Genomic DNA, 26,424 nt, shown 5'->3' with positions numbered 1-26,424 from the left:
GAATTTGGGTGGGAAGGTCCATGAGCCTGGAGGATTTTCCATCAATTATAATTAATGAATGGAAAATCTTTTGGAGCTACTTGGCTTCCCCAACCCTCCCCCTTGCTCCCAATTTCCCAACATTCACTCCTGGAGCACTAAACTCTACACTCCATATCAGGAGGGTGAATTTGTAAAATCTACCATATTGTTTCATACAACAGAATATGTATAGTTTTCACAATAAGCTGAAACAATTTTCATCTTCAAAAGCAACAGGTTGGGAATAAGATTGACGGTTAATAGAATAGCTGTAGACACAGATTGTATGGCATGCAAGTTGTGGCCGTGAAACAGTTTCAATTAGGGTTATTTTGACATTGGGTGATATCAAATTGGCCATCCAATTCACACCATGCTAGATCTTGTCCTCCATTGACGTCAATGAAAAGGAAAATTGGGCCTGGTGCAATGTTTCCTCTAAAGTGTACACATGTCTAGCAACCCAGAAGGTACCAAGCAGACAGCTCACATGTTATTCTGGTTAAGATAACACACCACACATTGAAATGAACAGGCCACACAACAAAGAAAAAGTTAGAGGGAACATCGATATGGTGTATAATAGGTGGCTAAGTTAATATTGCCTAGACCACACCATCGCCCAAATCTAGTTAGCCCCAATTTGTGCTCTTATTTCTTACTCGTATCTGAATTTTACAGGCCTTATATCTCAAAAAAGTCTGTTCTTGGTACAACTCCCTTACTGGTGGAAAGTAGAAATCCATCTCTTAACAGGCTGCGGAGAGCGCTTTTGTTGAAATTAATTATACAATATTATTTTAAATTTAGCAGTGATAATGGGCTGGTGTTTTGCAATGTATATCATGGGGCTCTGCAGAATGCAGCTAAACGACAGGGACAAAATATTTGGATACTCCTGTCAAATGAAATGATTAACAGAACTGTTTCTGTGATGGGGATGGGTGTGGGTGAGGGGTAGACTACGTCAATGGAGAACAGCAGGCTGAGGTTGACCATTGCAGACTGGGGATGAGTATTGTGGAATTTTGATTGATTATCTTTAGGAATCAGAGAGGCCTAATGCAGAACTTCTCCTCAGGAGTCTATGATAGGGTATATTGAGCATGCTGTCTGGAAAGTATGGGCACAATGAGCTGAATGGCCAATTCTCATTTCATGCTTTTTTCCATAGGCTAAGACAGGCTGAACAATTTAGGGCAACAGGACTGTGCAAAATTGATGGAAGCAAGCCGCTAATCTGAGCTCAGCCATTAGATTGAGGTGCCAAGCAGGAGCTTGGTGTTTTGCCCCAGGAAGAAAGCACGGCCATTCACAGCACTTCTGAATAGTTGGTTACAGAAGAAGTCAGCGCATCCATCAGCCCCGAGTAATGATATCTGGGATAGGATGTGTAGAATAAAGGAAAGATATAAAGAAACATCTTTATCAAATTCTCAATTTGTCATTGAAATACCTTTACCTTTTTGTCACTTTGGTTATTGAAATAACCAGGCCCAGTTAAAATATATCAGAGTTGGCTTTTATGCCTCAAGCTCACCTGTTCCTGCTGCTGGCGGGCAAGCTCCATTTGCTGCCTTTGTTTTTCAATTTGCGATGCTGCTAGCTTCTTCTGCTCATCATGCGCTGCCAGGAGTTGCTCCCGTAAACTAATTAACTGGTTGATCATGGCAGACAGCTGGCGCTCCTTTTCTGCAAGACTTTCTGGTGTACCTGGAGGAGAGAAATAGTGACATTCAGGGTCAACACAAGAATGGGAGGCAGAACTTCTAAATATGCAGTAACAGGTTGGGTACAGAGAGGTTACATATGAACAGCAGAAGGCCATTCAACTCCTTGAGCCTGCTCCACCATTCAGTTAGATTATGGCTGATCTGTATCTCAAGGTTAGCATCAAACTTAATGCAATCGAGAGGGTAAGCCAGCTCATGAGGCTTCAAAATATCGAGGCACTGAGCTTGACTTAATAGGGAAATATGCAGTTCTGAATTGCTGTGTAACACTATATAACTTATTTCTAAATGTACTACTGTCTCTCAGTCACCCCTGTGTTATCCTGTTTAGTAGTCTAGAACTGTTGGTTATATATGTACAGTTTCCTAAATCAGTAAGGTCTGTCCACTATCCACCATTTCCATTCATGATGTCACTGCAGGAGGACTGCCACACACCAGGGCTGATTTTGCAATTGTGCACTCTGAGATGGAGCCTCAACTTCCAACTCAAAGTATATGAAAATGGTTGGTGCACTGTCCATGATCGTGCATCCATTAAAATTAATGGACAGATAATTTGTGGACAACACGTCTACAGTTTTCCAAAACGTGCAGAGGTTAGGTGCGGCTCCCCACTGGTAATGCCTGTTTGGCTCTAACAAGTCTGTCCCAGGCTGCCTCCAGGCAATCGTTCCAGATAATAAAACAGTGTGATAAGGAGGTGAATAAAGTACACTGCAAGTGCACATATATCTCCCTCTGCAACATTTAAAATTACAGGCTGTAGTAAAAAACGCTGTAGACTGGGGATGGACAAATTGCATCTCCTGAGTGACATACAGCTCTTAAATAATTGAAGTGCAGCTGTTAGTAAAGTGCAGCTGTTTGCACCTACCCATCCATTCAATCCCAATGTGAGAGATGTGTGTTAGCCACAATAAAACAGGCAGCCTTCTTTCAATTCAGAACCAGTTAAGTTGTAATTTGAATTTATTACAATATCAAATAATTAATTATAGTCCAAATGCCCAATCATATCAGATTGGGGTGTGTCCCATCCATTCGGCAAATAAGAAACAGCTCTGCTGCTATGATGGAGTTTCAGGGCCACATATAAAGTTTAAATCCAGGTTCAAATCTCAAGTTGCTAACAGATCTTGGCATTCTGACTTATTGACCAATGAGGCAATCATGCTAAAAATAGCCCTTTCCAAATCTTCAGCTCCATAAAATCCAAACAGGCCAAAGCAGAAAATAAGAAATATTAGCACAAGTAGGACTGAGTTGGCCAGGTTTTGAGGGCTATATTATTAAGACTCTTGATGACAGGTTGGGCACTCCTGGTATTTTGTACATTCAGAACACCAGCAAGTATGCTCGACTACTGTGATTTCTTTTTCTAATTCTTGAGCTTTTGAAGGCAGGCACACCTGCAGGTGACTACACTTCCCCTTTATGTGCATGACATTCTGATTACTATCCTGCAGTTATAAAGGAGCTTATACAAATGTACATGTGAGGGACTGATGTTTCAAAATTTGTGAGGTAAACCATTATTGCAACATCAATTTAATAACAATTTTCATATTTTAGCATAGGTTCGTGCTTCCACGAAGGAAGAGTAATCAATAGACTCCAATAACGTCTTTCAACACTTATTAGTAGATCACATATACACGGGTCATAAACAACAACACCAAAAAAAGCAAAATTTAATCAATGTCTTCAAGAATGCTGGTAATTCAAAAAAAAATTCCTGAATAGAGACGTCTATCTCACAGTAATACTAAAAGTGTTCTTATAACTTAAACTTCATGCATACCTAATATTCAGTTACTTTAGCAAGAAAATAAATTCAAGTACACGAAGAGGGAATGCAAGTGTTAGAGGCATGAATATTTTTCATAGGATGTTTGGGGGCACCTTTCCCATTACAACATTGAATTTTGACATTTTATTTGGTGCATTTCCAGTATTTCTGAGACTGCTTCAGTGTCACCTGGATTAAAGGTCTGGACTGCAGTCGTCCATTTACAACCAATCAGCCACTGATTCAACAGTTGAAACTGAAGCAGGTGGTAACCGTTGGGCCAAACTGCATAGATTACGAGGCACAAACATTCAAGATGAGAGATTTCTTTATTTGAATAAATGCTGAATTTCATTGGCAACACGGCAAGTGGCCACTGGGCCCAAAAAAGTGATGTCCACATAAAATTTACACAGTTAGCATTTAGCTGCATGCAGTATCCTGGAACTAGCCCAACTCATGTGACAATCTGTCCTTCATGTTTCCAACTGAGTCTTTGACTAGTTGTCTCTTTGTGTTGACCTCTCTCTATCTCTTTCTTTTTTCTTTTGGTCATCTCCTTGTAGGACATTTCCCTGCCTCTTCTCCTCCTCCACTTCCTCTCTAGCTATCTCAACCACAAACTGGAAACAGAGACTAGTTTATTTAATACAATTCTTCATCCCACACCTTAAGAAGTGCCAGCAATCCCACTAATCAATGTGAACCATTCAGTCTATAGGCTACTCTTCATTCATGCCACAAGTGCCAGGCAATGACCATCTCCAACAAGAGAGAATCTAACCATCTCCCCTTGACATTCAACAGTATTATCATCGTTGAATCCCCCACCATCAACATCCTGGGGGTTACCATTGAACAGAAACTTAACTGGACTAGCTATATAGATACTGTGGTGACAAGAGCAGGTCAGAGGCTGGAAATCTTATGGCGAGTAGCTCATTTCCTGACTCCCCAAAGCCTGTTCACCATCAACAAGGCACAAGTCAGGAGTGTGATGGAATACTCTCCATTTGCCTGGATGAGTGCAGCTCCAACAACACTCAAGAATATTGACACCATCCAGGAGAAAGCAGCCCACTTGATCAGCACCCCACCCACCCACCCACCTTAAACATTCACTCCCTCCACCACCGGTGCACAGTGGCAGCAGTGTGTACCATATCCAAGATGCACTGCAGCAACTCACAAAGCCTCCTTCAACATCACCTTCCAATTCTGTGACCTCTACATCTGGAAGGAGAAGGGCAGCAAATGCATGGGAATACCACCATCTGCAAGTTCCCCTCCAAGTCACACATCATCCTAACTTGGACCTATATTGACATTCCTTCACTGTCGCTGGGTCAAAAACCTGGAATCCCCTTTCTAACAGCATGTGGGTGTACCTACACCAGATGGACTGCAGTAGTTCAAGAAGGTGGCTCACCACCACCTTCTCAAGGGCAATTAGGGATGGGCAACAAATGCTGGCCTTGCCAGCAACACTCACATCCCACGAAAGAATTTTTAAAAATCAGATTTTCTCTTAGACACTCAATTCCTCCGACTCCAGCCTCTTCTACATCCATCCATCCCTTTGCTCCACTATTGATGGCTGTGCCTTCAGCCACCAGGTCTCATGTTCCAGAATTTCCTCCTTAATATCATCCATCTCGCTAATTCCCTCTCCTCTTTTAGGACCCTCCATGAAACCTTCCTCTTTATCAAAGCTTTTCGTCACCCTTCCTAAAATCTCCTTCTTTGACTCAACTTCTGATTGTTTTTTCGTGTCTCTGTGAACTACCTTGGGATGTTTTTCTGCTCTAAAGATGCGATATAAATGCAAGTTGGATTTGTTGGGGTTAATCTGTTAATTTGAATTTGAATCATGTAATAAAAGAAGCTAAAATTGCTTAATTCAAATTTGTGGATAATTAAAAAATTTTAGCAAAAGAAATTATTGCAACTTAGGAATAGATCTTATTTCCTTGTTCAACATTAGATTTAAATGAAAGATACTATATGAATGGTATACAATATAATGGTTCACAATGCCATGCAAACTACAGGCATTGGCCAGCATCTCGGGCTCGTTTCTGGTTGCACCTCTAGAAGCAGTGCCACTTGTTCCTCAAGGCTAAACATGGACTTTAAAGGTAACGCAAACCTGATCCCTTTCTATGACATCTGTATCCCTGTAAACAGCAGGGCAACAGAAAGCAGACATGTAGACACTGGACCTAGATTGTGTAAAACACATTTGAATGGCATGCATGTGGCATGCCTCCTTTATACTCAAGTCAACTTTTATGCCAACATTAGTGAATGGAGAAAAGTACGTCAATCGCATAAGAAAAATTTAAACCTGATAATTGGAACAACCTAGTAAAGCTAAAGTGTTCTTAATAAACCTAGCATCCAAGTAAAGGTAATAACATCACCACAACTCAAACTGAACTCCAGTGACCTCATATATGGGAAATTCCACTTACTCGTAATGCTTTCAGAATAATGGTTATCAAACAGAGCTGGAGGAAGTGTAAAAGTGATTCTATAAACAGACTTCAGCTATAACATTTGTACAATTCATATGGTATGTTAAAAGAAGAAATTAAAAAGTCCATGAGTAAGATGCTGCTCTTTCATATTGAATTACAGCAACTGACTAAAGATTTCTCAGTTGTGAGTACAATGCAGATGGAAGATGTATTGTCACCTTTTCCCAATTCCTCCGTCATTTTGTTAACAGTGAAACAAGCCTCCCAGGTGATATATTAATGAGAAGCAATGAAGAAAATGTAGAAACATTTTTTCCACACAAAACAAACCAACACATCCTCACTATTAGCATTTCACAATTTTAATTTGTTCCATTTCCAATCACAAACGTTAGCTTTTTTCTTTTGAGGCTGTCTCAAAAACCTGGATTCACACCAAATGTTTTTGCACATTGCGTTCTTGGCTGATGCTGAATTCTTGGCAAGTTTACTCGTCTAGTCCGACAAAGACATTATACACACAATAATAGATGTTGGTGAGTAGCACGGCAGTTATAAAGGGTTCAAATATCAGAAATCTGGACATCAAAGTGCAGTCAAGCCACAACATCAGCTGAAACCAGAGACTATGGCGATTGTCATAATGTTCTTTTCTTCTCTCCTGTAGGTGAAGACTTTTACTCGGGTATGGATGCACGTGCACCAGTAGCCCTTAGGTGCACTCATCCAAATAGCTGTTATTCAGGTGTAGGCCTAAACTGTGAATCTCGGTAGGCTATTCGAACCAGGAGGCATCACAGCTGTGCTGACCTTGTATATATAGACACAGACATGCAGGTGCCGCAAATTCCCACAACAAATAGAGACCATGAATGAGAACTCCAGATGATTTTTACCCTTCCTAATCCAGGGCCAATGTGAACACCCCTCCAGCCAGTTCACCTGAGATTAGGACAAATCAACATGGATCATGAATTCAACTTGAGAGTTTCTGCTTTGCATAAAATATTATTGCATTGCAGGTGGCTATAAACATTAGGACATTAAGTCAGTTATTGCGAACTGATAATTGATATAGTTATTAGAAAAATTGTTAAGGGTTGTTTTAGAGTAGGCTAATAGCTCCAACAGTGCAGAGGTAGACTCCTGCCCAAAGAGAATAAATTTTGTATCCCACTCTAGATTGCCTTTAGTGGTCGATTTTCATCCAGCTGTCTGTTAAAGAGCCAGATCCAGGATCTTACTCTTACTTACTGACCAGGTACAGTGAAATACTCAGCCCTCCCATCTGCAAAGAGGTCCACTGTTCAGTTCCCAACCACATTAATCTACTTGCCAAAAGAAGCTCAGCAGTAGGAAGTAGAAGAGGAGGGAGACAAAGCAGAAGTCAAATCTGTTGAGAAGTGACTATCTCACACTAGGAACACTCATAGTGAGGCAGAAACAAGTTTGTGTTTCTCAGTATAAGTCAGGGCTAACACAGATATAGAGAGACAGCAAAGGTTCTTCACTTTGTTACTTATATTATACAGGGAGTAACAGATAAAGACATTAAGCTTATTGAAAAGATCAGATCACATCCTAAATCATGAGTAGGAAGTTCAAATGATTTCCAGTTGTCATCTGAACCCCAAAATGTGATTACAGCCTTGAATTTACTTCAGTTTAGCTGTCTTTGTATATATATATGTATTTTTAAATGATTTACATACCAAAGGATTGTGATATAATTAATTAACTATGATAGTACAAAAAGAGTACAGGCTATGTATTTGTTATAAAAAGGCTATTCTATCTCAGGGTGGTCAATTGTTACTGTTTTTCTTCTAGTGAGCATATATAATGAGAGATTTGCGGCTATCAGGTTACTGTGCCCTTTAAAGAGCTGCTATCTTGTCTTCTCGGAAAACCCAAATAGATTATTTTCTTTGATGTTGTGAAAGACAAACATTTTTGTGAGGAGGGCCAAGTAATTCCATAATTCCAATATTTTTTCCTTACATTGTAGTAATTCTGACTTCTCCAACAGGTATTTTACTGATTCCGTCTTTCCTTCCTGCCAGTTGTCAAGGAAAGGAAGGAATTATACAGATGTACCACAGTCCCAAGACTTTTGCTCTAATGAATTTGAGAGACTCTGTATTAAAATGAACAAGACACACTGAAGCTTTTGAAGTTTTGTCCATTCGTTTTGTTTATTACATTGTGTTCTATCAGACAGTTCAAAGACTTGACATGTATTTCCACATTTTTATACTTGCAGGGGTAATTTTTATGGTATTTAAGGTGAGGGATATCAATCTTGGTAAATGCTGCCAATTTAATGCCTATTAGCTGAAATTTGGGCAATTCAGTAGTATCTATGAAAAGTCCCACTCAAATGTTCAGAACTTTCAGATTTTCTTTCATGACCAGCTGTGATATATGGATTGCTGTTTCTTTTAACTATTATTTAGCAGCCATGTGTAGAAAGGGCACAATACAAGTGAACTGGACAGCAGTGGTGTATTAGCAGTGGGTATGTGGCAGCTAGTGACTGATTCCGTAGCTCTATTGTTTTCTTACAAATTAATACAGGAAAATATACAATATGCTACCTAATTACTACATTCTATAATTCATGTATTATTCTACATAAATCAATGACAATATCTAGACCTCCACTTTATGTTACATTGGTGATTCATTACTTACAAAATTCAGATCTGTTTTGCATAATCTTTCAGATGTGTCAGCTTGCTTACAAAATTATCATCAATTTTTTATTAGTGCAATTAAATTATAATAACTCCACACAAATTAGCCACAATTATTTATTGGTTATTAAAGCAGCATTGTCACAAGAAAATGCTCAACTTGCAATTATCTGCTGCTTTGTAAATATTGGTCAATTTAAGATATCAATGATTGTAAATTGTAGCCAGGAAATTGCTCTCTTAATGGACAGATATCAGCCATACTGGGACTGGCTGGGCTGGAAATTGGGGCAGAACCTGTTTCGATCCAATTTTGGATCCTTACTCGCTCCAACGAATTTCTGACGGTCAGTGTGAGAGGAACCATGGGCACATTTTCCAACTGCCCACCCATCCTATTCACTTTTGCAACAATGGGCTGGATTTTACCTTATGCGGACGGGAATTCGCCACTGGCGTGAACGTCGGTAGCGAAACCGCTTCCGCCTAGCCCGGGGAGCCGTCCTGCATTTTATGTGTCCCCGGGCTTTAATTGTCCCGAGGCGGGACTTCCACCCACTTGAGGGAGGAGGTCTCGCCTCTGTGAGCTGCCAGCCAATCAGCGGGCCGGCAACTCTTAGTCCCAGCAGCGCCAACGAGAGCGGTCGCCACTGATGGGACTGCAGCCCAGCTGAAGCCATGGATCCAGGAGGGAAGGTAAGTAGGGGCATGTCTCACCAGGGGGATCAATCCTTTCTTGGTGAGGCTGGGGTGGTCATTTGGAGGGAGGGGGGCATCTTGGGTCCCGGGGATGGGTTGGGAGGCGGGGGCGGCCCTCAATCGGGTACCCTGTGCCCGATTGCCATGCCATCCCCCCACCCCGGGGTGCGGAAAGTCCAGCAGCTATCGCTGGGCGGTCTTTCACGTCCCTCGCATGCCCACTTCCCACGGGTAAAATACCCGTGGAGCTGGGCGAGGGCCCTTAAGTGGCCACTTGCCTTGATTGGGCTCGGGCGGGCAGGCCGTTTCCCACCCCCCGCCCGACGCCATAAACTTGACCAGAGGCAGAAGCGAGGCAGGTAGGCCTCCCGGAGCCTCCTGCTCAATTTTACGCCACCCCCACGCCACCATCCGACACGCTGGGGCGGCATAAAATTCAGCCCAATATCTCATGCTCCCTCAGAAATCCTGCCACTTAAGCCTTCAATACAGTGAGCAGTACGAATGCTTGCATAAAGCAAGGTGTACTTGCCATATCAACCATAAGAGAGATCTACTGCAGTTTGAACATGGTGTCCATCAATGAGAAACCATCCTGAAATACAATGTGAGCATTTAAATTTTCAGTGAGACTGCCAATCCACCTCCCCTACCCACACTACAGTAAGAGCAGCAAAAGAACACTTTGAAAACCCAATAAATCTGTGGCACCCAGCACTGCTGTGGAGGACCACCCTTAATTTTAAATCGCCCTGTCCATGGATTTGGGGCGGGGTCACAGCAAGGCAAGATGAGCAGGCAGAAGTATTTCACCCCGCCAGGTTTCTGACAGCATATTTGCGCCACCACAATTTCCATCCTTCTATCTTTACATGAATAAACACTTTTAGATGTGCTAACTAACTGCCTCAAATGGCAAAGCCACTGTCCAGTGTAGAACTGAGCCACACAGACCAGGAAGGTCCAAGATTTGATTCTCTGCCTGTGCTGAGGTAGGTGATTTCAGCTAGGATGGCAGTAGGGATTCTACAATGGGTCCTGGAATAAAGAAAGTGATACAAAGATTAGGCAGGGTTCCTGCTGCTGATCCCTATCCAGTACTACTGTTGGAAAATGTACATGGGTGAAAACAGGAACTGGCTCAGCTGTGAGGTTTAATAGCTTGCCAAAACTCACTGCTTAGGCTCAGACAGAAAGTCTTGTATTTGGGCAAGGTACCAGAGGGCCACTGGTATCCATGGAATCTTAACCTAGGATGAGTCAGAGAGAAAGGGCGAAGATTGGAATCGGATGGGCATGGGGGAAGGATGAAATAAAAGACCATTATGAATCATGAAGCTCCGTGGAATATTTTTATACACAGATTGCCCCATGAAAAGGATCCAAAATTCATTTCAATTGTAAAAATTGCAGGGGACTTCTGTCTTCCGTGCTCTGCAGAGATCACTGCTCATTTCCAACAACTGGTGTCATTGCTAGTCAAAACATACTGAGGGAAACACTTCTTAATCAACTCACTGGTTGTCACATGAAGTGTGCTGTTGTGTCCACTTACTACTTGTAAAACATCTGATATGAGACGAAAATATATATTTTCTATGTTAAAGAAGGCAGCACTAATAAGATATGGGGCAAGTTATAAATATATTATCAATAGTGTGGGGTTATGACCTTAGAGAGAGGCACTGTTGGAATTTGCTTTCACTCAGTCCTTACACCCACATTGACCCTGGTTATTAATCCATGTGTTGTCAATAAGCTCCAATATAATATGCATTATTTTGCTGTCTTTCTTTTATTAAGTTATCATAAAAAGGAATCACAAAAATGGAGGTTTTGGAAAGTCCTGAAGCTGGCACTGATCCTATGTAAATATGTGCTGCTCAGATATGATATCACACTAATTAAATATTTTCATATTATTTGAGGGATAGTTCCCATATATTTCACCAACATATGACATGAACATTAACATCTAAAACATCACAGCTGTAGAGCATGTATAGTTATTATGTGAAGGTGACACACGGAAATAGTGCCCATTCTAACATGAATCAGGAATACATCACCCTCTTTTCATTAACATTCAAACCAAGACTGTTTTATTCATATATTTCATTGATTTTTCATAAAATGTGGATTGAAATAAATGACACAACAGCCAATATTGCAGGTTGCAAGTGGCAAGAGTCCAACCAGTAATCTTTGACTCTTGCAGGATACAACCCTCACAGGAGTCCCACTGAGAGTTGATCACTTGTTGATGTACTGTACATCCTGCATGGATGCAGAAAAAGTTACAAGCATATTTAAAAAGAAACACTGAAGTTGTTTTATGTCAAACTATTTTTGATATTACAGAGGAGTTGCTGTCACTATAAGGAGAACAAAACACCACTGGTGAAGTAATTCCTTTCTACCACACTCAATATTCTCTTGCTTTAGCTGTTGTGAGTGTTGCCTTAGATGCTGTTTATTCCCCATGGTTTATTTGCACTTATTTGCTCTACTTGATTTGCCAGAGCATTTTGTTCATGCTCAGAATTGTTTGAATGTTAATGAAAAGAGTGTGAAGTATACATGATTTCATGGTAGAATAGGCACTATTAGTGTCACCTTTAAGTAATACCTGTACAATCTACACAAAATGACATAGAACTTACAGCACAGAAATAGGCATTTGGCCCAACTGGTCTGTGCCAGTTCACATGAGCCTCTGCCCACCTGACTCAATGTAACTCTATCAGCAAGCATATCCTTCTTATTCTCCACAGGCTGTGCTTTGTTGGATTTAATCTTTGGGTCAAAGGTTGGTCAAAAACTACACTACAACAAAAAGGTGCTCAAGAAGATGCTGGGAGGTGGTACTATTGCTCAGGATGGGCTGTTGCCTAAGATCCAGGTTGTGCTGTTGTCAAAATGAATCAATGGTCGGCCCAGCAAGAAGTGAACAAGTGTGTTTGAGGAAGGTGTTTTGATATCTAATCAATATTTAAGAGGGACGAATGGTTGCATGGACAGAGATCACTGAGCGTTTGTGGGATAGTACAATTCACCCAATCAAAATGAAATGTAACATGGATTATTGGTTCTATTTCTTTCCCTTCATCCCTACTCCTGAAGACACTGACATATGCGAGGGCACTTTGTTTGGCCCAGTAGTCTTTCAATATCTTAGCATTCTTCCTATTTGAACCCAGAAAGTATTGGCAAGTGCATCAATCTTGCGGGTGGGGAGCATCACAGCCAAACCTTACCCTTTCTTCAGCTGACATCTCCATTTCCTGAGGAGTCAATGGATAAGCCTCAAGTGTAGGACCTCTGGCTGATTTTTACTCTCTATAACACAGGGACATATATTCTAGTTGTCGCTCAGCTATCACTGAACCAGCTGCAATCAGCTAACCCAAAACAGACCAGGTATTGGTACTCTCTACTCTATATGCCTCAAAAGAACACCAGGCAACCTCAACTGATCCGTGAAACCTTTGGTTACTTTTGCAATTGACTTTATGTATGAACAAGTTGCAAAATGCTAAATTACATCCTTCGCACAGATGAAAGTAGTACAGAATGATCATCACTAAGCAGTACAGAACTGGAGGAACCCCTCTGCTCTGAGAAATACATTCTGATAAATAAAGATTAAAATGGCATTTAACGTGTTAAGTTTTTCTCCAGGTCCTTAAAAAAAAAATCAAGGCACATCTGTCTTGAGTTTCTTCTGGATTTGTCAGGTGGATCAGTGCTCCCAAGAGCCTGGTTCAGCAGAAGTATTTTAATTTGACTAAACACCTGATTTATTTTATCTGTCGGATGAGAAGGGGCAGTTTGTCTTAATACTGCCTGTCAGCTGCTGGGTCTATTCACAGCAATTTACAGGCAACCTCTAACGCTGAAAGCAACGCTGCACTTACCCTTTCTGAAGCACCCGAAAGGGTCATGCTGCAAGATTACACATATCCTATTTTTTAAAGAACTGGGCAATTATTTTATTCAAAATTAACAGATTGTGGACCAAATTATTTTGCACAAACTTGGTTTTCAGCACTATATAACACCACCCAAGGAATGCTGATTCATTGGTAACAATGGCATTAAAAGCATGCTGATTGTTAACTACACACAAATGTTACTATAAACTGTCATTCACTCTCTGGTTGTCACTAGATTATGCTGGTGTGTCCACTTACGACTTGTAAAACAGCTAATATCAGGATAATACATTTTTTTATGTTAAGTGGAGGCAGCATTAATACAATATGGGGCAATTTCTAAATATATTATTGGCAGTGTGGGGTTATGACTTCAGGAGTCTACTGTGGGAATTTTATTTCACTCAGCCCTCACACCCAACTTAACCCTGGTTATTAATCCATGTCTTGTCAATAAACTCCACTATGATATGCATTACTTTGCTGTCTTTCTTTTATTAAATTATTATAAACAGAAGTTAAAAAGATTGAGGTTTTAGAAAGCTCTAAAGCTCACTCTAATAGTTACTTCAGGGAATTCCTCACAATTTATCATGATAAATTCAAGATTCCAGTAAAATAGTTTATTGCACTGTCCTTCCTTACAATCAGTATTAAGACAGAATAACTTATCAGTCTCAGCAATGAAAACAACCAAGGGCGTTCCTCTCGTTATCACATTCCCAGAGGCAGTTTAGGCTCAGACTTTATTCCTGTGTTGTGAACTATATTCCCCTTTCAAGTAACGCACTCCCCGTTAACTTTGGGACCAAGCATTTTGTCTCCAGTTGCCCTGAATGGAAGCACAAATTCCATGGGTGAAAGAATTAGTAGTCTGAAACATAACCTATGAACTTCTGCTGTACTTATTCCTCCTCACCACCAACCCTCCCCCCACCGCCCCGCCATTTACTTTCCTTAATGTAACATAGGTCAGTTAATTTGGAATTGTGCTATAACTTACAACACTTGCTTGAAAATATGCTCTCCAAAACTCATCTATGAGGATATCTTGTTTAGTAGCATTCAAAAATAATGTTTAAAACCGGTTGGCTAGCTGATGTAAATTTAACTTCAACTAAGGGCAGTTGTGACCCACATTCCAATTACCTCTCCAGTTTGTCAGTTGCAACCTATAGCCTTACAATACTGCTTTCATTTTATAAAGTTGAAAAAAATCAGGAGTTTTTTTTAAAAAAGCACAATGCCTATTGTACAGGACAACAGCCATAAGTCGGAGAGAAGATACATTTAATCAAGAAGCAATGATCATGTGACACCAAATTTTGGTTTTAAAAGCCTGTAGATTATAGGAAGAAGGGATGACTGAGTTGGTAAGAAGCAGCACAGTTTTGAGGGAAATAATTAATTAAGAGAAAGAGATGGTGCAATGCGTTTTGATTTCAACACTATAAATTATGTAATGGGAAGAATTGAACTGAAGAGAAAGAAGATAGGAAAGTTCAGATGAGCAATGACCATAGTAGTATCCATAAAATGCAGAGAGCAAGGCAAGGCTATATGTGTGTGAGAGAGTGGGCTGGATTTTATAGGGGCCTCGACGTCGGGATCTGTGGCGGGATGGGGACATGAAGATTGCCCCGGATGAGGCCCGTCACGGACTTCAATGCTGGCAGGACCCATCCCGATCTTGCCGGTGGCGGCAAGGCCTTGTGGTGCCCCCCACCCCACCCTGCCGCTCGGTGATGGGACCTCAATTTGAATATTTAAGTCAATTAACTTACCTGCATTAATGAAGTTTCCATCACCACCTGATGTACCGCCACGATCTTCATCCTGGCGGCTGGCACTGACGCGCCTTCGGATCCCCATCTGGGGAAACAAGGCGCGACACCTGTGGGGAGGGGGGAGGAGGTAAGTTTATCAGTGTGGGAGGGAAAGGAGCAGGATCAAACTTACTTGACTGATCTTGGGGGTGATGGGAAAGGGTAAAGTTAAACGTTTCTGACCTTTGGGGGGGTGGGGGAAGGTCAGGTACAGAAGGTGAGCATTGTGGGGAGCGGGGAAGAGAACAAGGGATGAAATGTAAATTTATTGGGGAGGTGGGAGAGGGACTGGGAACATTTATTTTATTATTTGTAATAAATTGTAAAGTAATGTCCCTTTAAAAATTTTAAGTAAATGTAAGGACTGGAAGCCCTTTAAAAATGGCACCGGCACCTGCGCATTGGCGCAGGACGCCATTGTCGGGGATGGCTCGCCCGCCCCTCCACGTAATTGGGGGAGGCAGTCCGCCCCAGCCATGTTAATGAGCCGCCGCATATAAGGTCGTGGCGGCTCCACGGAGTGAAAACTACGCGTGCAGGCCGCCATCTTTTACAACCGCCATCAAGCATAGAATCCAGCCCAGTGAGTGAGAGATTGAGAGTGAATACAGGAGTCTAGAAAGGGTCAGCTATTGGACCACAAGCTTTTTCTTCTATTCAATGTCCAACTTTACCAAAACAAGTCTATCCACTTCTTGGTGGTCTCACCACTGTCATACTGATGCATATTAGTTAGCTTTATACTACAATGTCGGTGTTGGGTTAGTGTCCAGAAGGGATGTGGCATTAATGCCAAAATTCTAGAATAAAAGTCACTTAGTTCTTTTCTTGTCCCTGACAAAATTCATCCATCTATGTTTCTTCCCTGCTGTAGCTAAGCAAGACAGCTAGCTCTAGGATTCTCAATCAAAGCACTACAGTTCAAATGTACAGACACTGAAAGTCACCTGCTTTAATTCTCCAAGTTTCAGCAGTCCTTGACCAGGTTGCAAGATGCTAACTATATGTCATGGCCAGTGAAAGTGCACAGTGCATTGCTTGCTGCCCAGAGATTTAATCTATCCTGCTCTGATCGTAAGAGAAGTACAAGGATGGACCATGCCAATTAATTGAAGTATGAAATATAGTGAGTCATAAAATAGGCTAAATGTTGGCATAGGTAATTATTATTATGATGCAAATCTGCTGACATTGCAATAGGATGAAATTGTGAATTCCTCAGTATTGCTCCCCTGTGACAATGACATTCATATTATGATCCTGAGGTAAGTCATGATTCACTTCCCTGTCTCCTATGACCCTTGGCAGAGTTACTGCTCCGTGTGACTAAGTCTTCTTCTCACTTGACTATGAGATGTTGCTGGAACTGGAATTTAATGCTGCTCCCTATATTTGATTTGCTCTTTGATTTTGCCTTCCTTTGTGGGGGAAACTAGTGTTCCTTCCACTTACAGTCTGAACTTCCTGCTCAACAGCACCAATTGACATTAGTAACTTGCTCTGTTGGGTAATTCAGGATCCTACAGCCTTTAAAACTTCTTTGAAGGAAAAAAATATTGTTTCAGTGGACTCATTGGACAGAATTTTAATGAAGCCAACCTACTTGCAATGGTGGGGCTGGCAGCGGGTCGGGAACCTGATTGTTGCAGCAGCAGGCTTTGCCATGGATCTTTAACTCAGCCACAGCATTAGCATCCCACTTCCAGGTTTCCAGACCAATCACAGAGTGCGGGCACGATGACGACCTCCACACCTCTCAATGGAGGATTTCTATGTAAAGGGACCCTGACAGAGATCAACTGATGCCTCCTACATTAGTTCTGTAGGCTTCAGGAAAGATGAATCCTTGGAAGCAAGATGTGAGAAAGCTGCCGCCACATCGCCACCATCACTCCCCTCCCAATCCCCAGTTCTCTGACTCTTCCCTGGAGGTGATGCTAGAGGCTGTGAGGGCCTCCAGGGAAGTGATGTTTTCTACAGGTGAGAGGAAGAGGCCAGCCTCACAAAACAAGCAGGCATTGCTGGAGTCACTGAAGCAGTCAGTAGCAGGAGTGTGGTCCCCAGAACATGGATACAGTGCTACAAGAGGTTCAATTACCTCATTGGAGCAGGAAAGATGTGTGGTGCTCAGCTTTCAGGTGCCACCCCTCCCCCTTTACTCTGACCTACCCAGCATTCTCCTGCACAGCACTCCTCAGAACAACACACCTTGCAACTCCACTCATTCCTCTTTCTTGAGGCACCTCCTCGCATTCCCATCTCAGCAGCCACCACTGACACTCACCTTCATCTTATTACCATCTCACGTTCATCCTCACAGTCACCCTCCACAAATGTTGTCCTTCTGTCCTCTCTAAACAATCCATTTCTGGCACTCATAACTCTCTGCTTTCTCTCCTTGCAGGAGAAGAGAGCGCACAATTCCATGGGGAGGCAGGGAACTGGGGGTGGCGCTCAAGTCATAGCCACCCTGACCGCTGTGGAGGAGGTGGCCATAACAGTCACTAATGCTAAATTGTTGTCACCACGAACTGAAATGTGAATATCTACACAATGTTGACTTTGAACCCTTTCTCCACATCAGTTCTAGTTCATATCTTTCATCTCCTACTGGTCCTTCACGTATGATGCAGGAACTGGAGTGAGAGTGGGAGGAGGCCGAGGAGTCCTCAGAGGAGGGCGCATTCTCTGAGGAAGCAGCGTCACAGGACTCATACATACATACCCTCTACCAGCACAAAATCACACACCTTGGTGGGAACTCCAATGGAGATAGCTAGGCTGTCACATAGTGAGGCACACACCTCATGTGAGCAAGAACAAGTGCTGGAGACAGGGAAAGGAGTGGTGAGTTCCTATCGGAGGGCACAGGACACTCCAAGCTCTGCTCAGCTGGATGCAGATACTGAACCTTGGGGGTCATCCACAAAGAGGACAGTTCTGCAGGACAGGTTCTGTCAGCATTTTCCGGGGCACTGCGCACCCCTGGACAGAAATGGGAGGAGTTCGTCTCTACTATGAGTGCAATGATGACTATGGGAATGATTTGTGTTGGGGATGATGGATGGACAGCAATGGCATTAGTATTGAGGTGCTTCACACACTCATGTTATCTGACGTGTGCCTGTATGAGTCCATTACAGGCTTCTCTGGCAGCTAGGTGAGTGGTTGCAGGCACACTGGCCTCATCAGCTCCTCCTTATCCTTGTTCGAGGATCTGAAGCACTCGGTACCTTCCTCCTCTTGCAGCTCCATTCCTCTCTGCCATGAAGTGTTGTGCAAGGTACAGCAGACCACTGCTATTCTGGACACCCTTGCTGATGCATACTGAAGGGCTCCCTCAGATCTGTCCAGGGACCTGAATCGTATCTTAAGCAACACAATAGCTTGCTCAATGATCGCTTTTGTGCTCATGTAGCTCCAGTTATAGCTTTCCTCTGCCTCAGTGGTCGGGCTTCTCACAGGTATCATCAGCCAGATCCTCAGAGGAGAGCCCTTGTCTCCAAGAAAGCACCCACTTGTACTGTTCAGAGGTCCAAAGATCTGTGAGAGAAGTGAGTGTCGCAGGATGAATGAAAACGTTCCAGTCACATACCATGTGAACACTGAAGGAGTGAAATCCCTTCCAATTGATTAATGCTCTTGGATGATCTGAGAGTGCCTTGATTGCCACATGTGTGCAGTCTGTGACTCCCTGGACCTGCAGGAATCCAGCCACAGCAGCAAATGTGAGAGCACTCTGTGTCTGACTGGCTTCATCAGTATCAAAATGGACATAATTGGTAGCCCTGGCAAACATGGCATCAGTCACCTAGGAGATACATTTGAGGGCAGCAGATTGTGAAATCCTGCAAATGTCCAGCTGAAGATCCCTGGGAGGAGCTGGAAGTGAAGAAATTCAGGCCTGTGGTGACCTTGATAGCCAATGGCAGCAGATGCCCACCTGGCCCTCTTGGAAGGGAGTCTTGTCCAGGAGTCTACAAGTGTCAGCAATGAGTTGCTGTGAAAGCCTAAGCCTCCTGAGGCACTGGTGTTCACACATATTGAGAGCTGATTCTCTGCCCGTAGACCCTGGGTTGGGGTTCTCGCCTCCTTCGAGCTGGAGCTCTGTGTCTACCCCCTCTGTCCTGTGGAGTGACATGTGGCTGTGGAGAAGTCAGTTGCTGTTGCTGATGCTCCTGCTGCTGTTGGTGTTGGTATTGTTGCTCCTCTTGTTCCTCATCAGACATCCATGGTATAGCTGCATGAGCTGCTCCCATGCTGCAGTAAAGGCTGACATCAGGGAAGTGCAGATCAAAGTGGGCAAAGTTCAAGGTAGGTGAAATGACTTCCAAAAAGTTGGAAATCACCTGTAAAGCAGTGAAAGCATGCTCTCAGAACAATTCCTGTGAACACAAGCCTTTCACGTGGGCAGGGAAGCAGCTGTGCAGTTTCACTTAATTGACACTTTACATATTTAAATTGCAGACCCAACAGCTTCATGGGCGTTCCCTGCACCCCTCCAAACACGCCCTGGTAAAAACCAGAAGCAAGTGGGATCATAAAATAAAAACAGAAAGTGCTGGAAATACTCAGCAGGGCTGGCAGCACTGTTGAGAAAGAAGCAGAGTTAACATTTCAGGTCTTTGAGCTTTCATCAGAACTGCGAGTGGGATCATGTCAGGTTTCCGACACGCTGGCATTTTGGGGGAATTTAACGCATTGCGCACATCCAAACTTGCACCCACCCCACCTTGGCAGTTAAAATTCTGTCCATTGAGTGTGCCCAAAAGGATGCCTACCTTAAATAGGAAGTAGAAATGCCACAATGATAAAAAAGGAGGTCTCCTCGAAGATTGGAGGTTAATGGTCACAATTACCTTTACTTTGATTCTAACTGTGCTGTACCTAACCTGGGATTATCTGTTGCTGCTGCTGGGTGTAAACAGTGAAGAATAGGGGGAAAAAATCCATCGCTTACCATTATTGCACTTCACCACAATTAAAACCAATAAATAAAAATCACAAAATATCTTCAGTGACTTTCCCTGACTAAATGATACGAGGTAAGAGATTGATAAAGCCCCAATTGGGGGTAAATATTCAAATAAACAATACTCAGGACTTGTTCCCTCTGAGTATTAAAGATGACCATTTTAGCTTCCATCAGATAGAGAAGCTGGCAAGTATTAGTAAATATAAATATTCCTTTAAACAGCTGCTTATTTATTTCCACTCTGGTCATTTCTTGGCACCATATGAGGTTCTCTCTTTAACAGAAAGCTAACAATGCCAGTATGACTGGGGTGCATTTAATCTCTCTGCTGGCCAGAGGTGACCCAGTAATACTAGTATAACAGACAGCAGTGTCTAATCGACACATCTGATTGGTTGTGATGTCTCCACTTCAGAGGGAGCCTGGTCAGCGCTTAGCATTTGCTTTGCTGCTACTTTGTTTTTGATTCAGTCTATTTTCAAATGCCAGAAGTAGCATCTATGAAGGGCAGCAAAAGTCAACAAATCGAAGGTCTGCCAAGATAAAAGCCTCTTTGTGACTAGTGGCAATAGTATCCTATTTCCTCCCCCCCTCAACCACTGCCCCCCAACACGCACGCGCGCACGCACACACACACTGCTGGTCTTAGTTTTCACCTAGTTTCAATCTGAGTCGAAAGCACATCGTTTATAAAATAAGCATTCGTTCCTCTTTGAAGAGTCCCAAGTGAATAATAAAGATAAAAGAATTGAGTGTAAAACATCACAAAGAGCTGTATTATCTTATCTCCCTTTTAGTCAGGACAGCTGAACCATTATGACTAATTTCAATGACTTTTTTTTTTAAAAACAGAAATGAACACTGGAATTTCTTTGTTGCAGCATCAGTTGGCTATTGTCAAGGTTTCCATATGCTGCTACCCCATACCCAGTAAATTAAGATTTTATAAATGCTGCAATTGTGCTTCATTATGATGCATGGCAAGCAGTGAAATAGCTGGCATGCCTAGAGTGCAATGCGTTCAGGCTGACCACTTAAGTCGACTGGTTGTATGGAGAAGGTGTGCCATGAAAATGCTTGTCAAGCTTCAAACAATACACAATAATTGTAAATGAGGGCAACCTTTCCTCTCCCCTTCCCTTCTTCCTGCCATCTAACAGAGAACTGGGGTGGGGGGGGAGAAACATAAAACCAATTTCACTTGAACAAAACAGCCAGAACCTTCTTATGAAGGCAAGGTTTAACAAGCGAAAGAAAATGTCAAATTGAAGAGAAACAGCTTGTTTAATGGCAATGCTTCCAAGGTCACTGTAATAGCTGTTGTTGCTGAATGTTCTCTAAGACAGTATCACTCTAAATCGCACCTGCAAATTTAAGGCTTTCATTGGTTAATGCATTTGCATGACGTGCATTATGTGCTATTTTAATGTGGTCCTAAACCCATTTATTTGAAGTGGGTTACATTTATTTGAAATGGGTTAAAAGCTGCATTAAAGTAGCATACACAGAAATTTATGCAAACATGTTCACCAGTGCGTTACTACAGAAAATTATACTCGGCCAAATATTTATCAGCAATAAAATGAAGGGGGTGGTGGCTCCAAACTATCAAATTCTAAATTATTGATTGGTGTCCTAACACTGTAGTACAATTTATTCTTGCAACTAGTTACAAATGAAGGCATTCATTGCAACATCTTTTGGATGCCTGGCTTAGAAAGGGAAAAACATATTCAGCCCAGCCTTCTGCTCCTGAATGCTCTCCAGTGAGATATGTTGAAAAGTGCATGTGTAAGGATGAGGACAAGATTCCGATCAGATGTGATGCCCTCCATTGTCAAGCAGCCTCCTGCTACTCATCAGGAAGTTCCATTCCTGAAAGCCACTTGGACGAGAGCAGGAAGGTTGCTGCTGCCTGTGGTGAGGTAAGAGTCAGCACCTTCAGGAAAAGTGAGGAGAATATTGGTGCAGGAAGGGACTTCTTGAAACTTACTTCAAAACAAAATTAGAAGAGGGCTGGATCTGAAGTCTAACACTAGCAACATGATGGCTTAAATGAAGCAATAAAGTGGCACCGAGTGCCCTTGTGCTGAATTGGAAGATAGTTAGAGACACTAAAACCCCCACTGACAACCGAGTGGTTCAGATTCTCCATTAATCCTCAAATCTGCTCTCCTGAAGACTCTTCTGTACATCAATCCCCTGCTATCATCACCATCATAGTGTATCTAAAAATGCCACATGCTGGAACTCCAATGGGATTTGAGGTGTCCTGCCCTCCAGTACTTCTCATCTGCATAACTAAATCGACAATAATTGATCAATTTCCCATTCCTATCCCCTTTATCTGTCAGTTATATTAACTGTTGTTTTGGTGGTTATTTCTAATGATCTATTTGTCATTATTTATCATTTTTTGTGCAATAGCATAAAATCAATATATGCGTACGGTGGTTGTGGGGGGGGGTGGGTAGATGTGAGCAGAGGGTCTCTTATGGTCGCTATCACTATTTCTGGTGATAGTGTTAAAATAAAATTTGCATAAAATAAAATTTGCTTCTCGGCCTTTTGGCTAAGATCAAGTGTAGTATCTGTTCTTATCAGTGCTTATTTGATTGAGAAGAGACCATGATCATTGCCTTTTGATCCTGGGGAAGCTTTGAGTAAAATGGCTATAACCAATTTTCGAGCTTCGGGCCAGGGAGTGCGCAACACCGTTCGGGTGGTCGTGAAGGACAAGGAAGGAGATGCACCAGTCGATCGCACCTTCTTCATCAAGAAAATTCTCTTCGATTGCTGCGGATTTCAAGCGACGGACGTTTTCTGCCTGCAGGATTTCCCCAGCAGTGGATACTTCGACGTGACGTTCCGGAACGTGGCGGGATGCATCAAGTTCCTGAAGGCGTTCAAGGAGAAAGGGGACCGGGCGCCACTGTCGATCCTCACAGCGGAGCCGCTCTTCACGCTTCCGTCACAACGGGACCGGGTGGTGACGATTCACCTCTACAACCCCCATGTTCCGGTGGTGGATGTACTCACCTTTCTCGCCAGGTACGTCGAGGTGGCCGGCAGCAGCACTGATGTCAAGGACCCCTTTGGGATCTGGACCAGCAAGCGGCAGGTCAAGGTGACCTTGAAGGTAGATCCCAGTGGAGCCATCATCCACCCTCCCTCCAGCTTCGCTATCGGGGGAAGTCGAGGCTTTTTGGTCTACGCTGGGCAGCCCAGAGTTTGCCGCACCTGTGGCAAATCTGGTCACATGGCAGCCAACTGCAGCACGGTTGTTTGCAAGAACTGCAAGGAGGAAGGCCATCAGACCAAGGACTGTAAGCAGACTAAGTGTTGCAACTTGTGCGGTGCGGCAAGCCATCTCTACAAGACCTGCCCCAAACGTTGCCTCAGCTATGCTCAGGCGGCAAGGTCCAAGGAAAGGCCGGGAGAAGGTTCTACGAAGGCGTCCGCTGTTCGAAAGGAGACCAGCAACCTTCTTCGCAGTGAGGAACTTCAACCTGAAAAGGAAGGGGAGGCAGCTGAAATCAATGACCCAGCACCTACCCAGCGCCCGGAAACCCCTCCTACACAGACAGAATCAATGGAGGAGGAGGCAGCAGATGGACAAACAGGTCAGTGGCAAGTGGTCCAGAGGAAAACCACAAAGAAAAAACATCCCAAAGCCACCACCCAAACCAGTGGCAAGAGGAGGCTCTCTTCTGAATCAGACTGCAACAACTCCTCTTCACTGGACGGGGAAATGCTGGAACGACAGCCCCTTCAAAAGAGGCGGCAGAACTCCGAGATGGATGATAAAGCATCCCAGCCCCCGGGCACTGGAAGCTGTGATGGGCCCGGCGTGCCCCAACCCCAATTCCCCACACGTAACGACGTGGCCAACGCATCTCAGCTCCGGGACACCGGGAGCAAAGACACGTCTGGCGCACCTGAGCTCCGGGAAACCGGGAGCTGTGATGTTTTCGAGGAGGAACAGATGGAAGCAGCTGAGGACAACCCAATCCTCTCTGCCTACAAGACCCCCCCGATGTCACCCGAGCGGCACAAACCCTGCATGAAAAATCAGGAGGGGTTTCTGAGCCCAACCAACGTGAAACTGCTTGCGCATACGATGGGTATGCAGGAACATCCCGAAGGGGAAGGACTGGGACTAGCGAGGACAAATGGTATGGGAAGCAACAACTAATTTTTAGTAAAAAATGGGTGTAAGAATTGCTTCCATTAATGTGCGTAGCATTAAATCTACTACGCGATGTGTTTCAACCTTGGATTACCTTGCCAAGGTCAAAGCTGACCTACTGTTTCTGCAGGAGTGTGGAATACCACACCTCAGCACCTACAGGCAGTGGTCGCGATGGTGGTCCCACGGGCCATCGATCTGGTCGGGGGGTAATGACTGCCGTTCCTCCGGCCTGGGTATTCTGCTGCGGGGAGGTAACTTCACCATCTCCGAAGTTAAGGAGGTGGTGGGCGGCCGCCTCCTCGTAGCAGACGTGATGTACAACAACGCTCCGCTCCGGTTGATCAACGTGTACGCCCCGGTACAACGCAGCGAGCGGCTGACCGTCTTCCAGCAGCTCCCACGGCTGCTGGCGACGTCCAGGCCGGTCATCCTAGGCGGTGACTTCAACTGCATCATCGATGCGGCTGGACGATCCGGCAGTGACGACAGCAAACTGGACGCTACGTCCAGATTCCTAGTAGAAACAGTTAAGGATGCCAAACTGCACGACGTCTTCAGCAAACCTGCAGACGGAGCGCAGCGCAGATACACATGGTCAAGATCGGACGGGTCTGCCCGTTCCAGGATTGACTTCCTGTTTGTGTCCCGTGCTGTCACGGTCGGATCCACCGACGTCAAGCCGGTGTTCTTCTCCGACCACTGCCTCTTACTGGCCAACTGTCACTTACAGGACGACCAGCGGGTTGGCAGAGGGACGTGGAAGCTCAATGCGACACTGCTGACCCCAGAGAACGTTGAGGAACTCAAAAGGGATTACAAAGGTTGGAGGACCGTGAAACCCCTCTTTGAGTCTCCAGTTCACTGGTGGGAAGCGATCAAGGAGAACATCAAGAGGTTCTTCATCCACAAAGGTGTTCAGAAGGCGAGAGAGAGACAGAGGGAACTGTCCCGACTCCAGAAAATTATGCAAAATCTACTCCGGTTGCAGTCAATGGGGATCGAGGTCAAGGAGGACCTCCAAGAGGTGAAGAGCCAGCAGGCCTCGCTCTTTGCCAAGGAGGCCTCCAAGATCATCTTCCGGTCCAGAGTCCGCTCCATCGAGCAGGATGAGACGTGCTCGCGTTACTTCTTCCAAAAGGTACACAGAGAGAGCTCTGTTATCAGCAGCCTGAAGGAAGAAGATGGCTCGGTAACGTCTTCGCAGTCCGACATACTAAGGATCAGCAAATCCTTTTATGCTGGGCTGTATGACGCGAAGCCCACAGACAGCAGAGCCTCCCAGTCCTTCCTGTCATCTATCACAGAGGTCCTAGATGACAGCAGGAGGGAGAGACTGGACAAGCCGCTAACTCTGGACGAGCTGACAAAGGCCGTCGAGTCTTTCGAGACGAGTAAAACCCCCGGGAGCGACGGCTTACCGGTCGAGTTGTACTCGGCCCTGTGGGACTGGGTCGGCCCGGACCTGCTGGAAGTATACGAGAGTATGCTCCTGGCCGGCAGCATGTCAGAGACCATGAGAAAAGGCATCATCACCCTCATTTACAAGCAGAAGGGGGAGAGGGTAGAAATCAGAAATTGGCGGCCCATCTCACTGCTTAATGTTGATTACAAGATTCTGTCCAAAGTCATAGCCAGTCGAGTCAAGTCTGCTCTGGAGCTGGTGATTCACCCCGATCAGACCTGTACTGTACCCGGCAGGAAGATCTCTGATAGCCTCGCGCTACTCAGGGATACGATCGCCTACGTACGGGACAGGAGGGTGGACACCTGCCTCATCAGCCTGGACCAGGAGAAGGCTTTTGACAGGATATCGCACACCTACATGATGGACGTGCTTTCCAAAATGGGGTTTGGGGAGGGAATCTGCAATTGGATCCAACTGCTCTACACAAACATCAGTAGCGCAGTGTCAATCAACGGGTGGGAATCTGAAAGTTTCCCGATCAAATCTGGAGTCAGACAGGGCTGTCCTCTGTCCCCGGTCTTGTTTCTTTGCTGTATTGAACCCTTTGCTGAGTCTATTAGGAAGGATGCGAGCATAAGAGGGGTGACAATCCCAGGCAGCGGAGGCACTC

The 26,424-nt window shown here is 44.0% G+C and overlaps 1 protein-coding gene and 1 pseudogene across 17 annotated transcripts in view; one reads left to right on the top strand and one right to left on the bottom strand.

Moving 5' to 3' along the window:
* sox6 (SRY-box transcription factor 6) overlaps positions 1–26,424 on the bottom strand; it is a 720,990-nt gene that overhangs the window by 238,394 nt on the left and 456,172 nt on the right. For all 17 annotated transcript variants that reach the window (XM_068046281.1, XM_068046293.1, XM_068046282.1 and 14 more), the window contains one exon: positions 1,562–1,734. In XM_068046281.1, the coding sequence (XP_067902382.1) occupies positions 1,562–1,734 (173 nt within the window). The remainder of the gene's footprint in view (positions 1–1,561; positions 1,735–26,424) is intronic.
* Positions 22,710–22,818, top strand: LOC137377385 (U2 spliceosomal RNA; annotated as a pseudogene).

The sequence above is a fragment of the Heterodontus francisci genome, chromosome 14 (assembly GCF_036365525.1).
Source record: "Heterodontus francisci isolate sHetFra1 chromosome 14, sHetFra1.hap1, whole genome shotgun sequence".
Classification (NCBI taxonomy): Eukaryota; Metazoa; Chordata; class Chondrichthyes; order Heterodontiformes; family Heterodontidae; genus Heterodontus; species Heterodontus francisci.
This window is presented reverse-complemented; position numbering and strand designations above follow the sequence as displayed.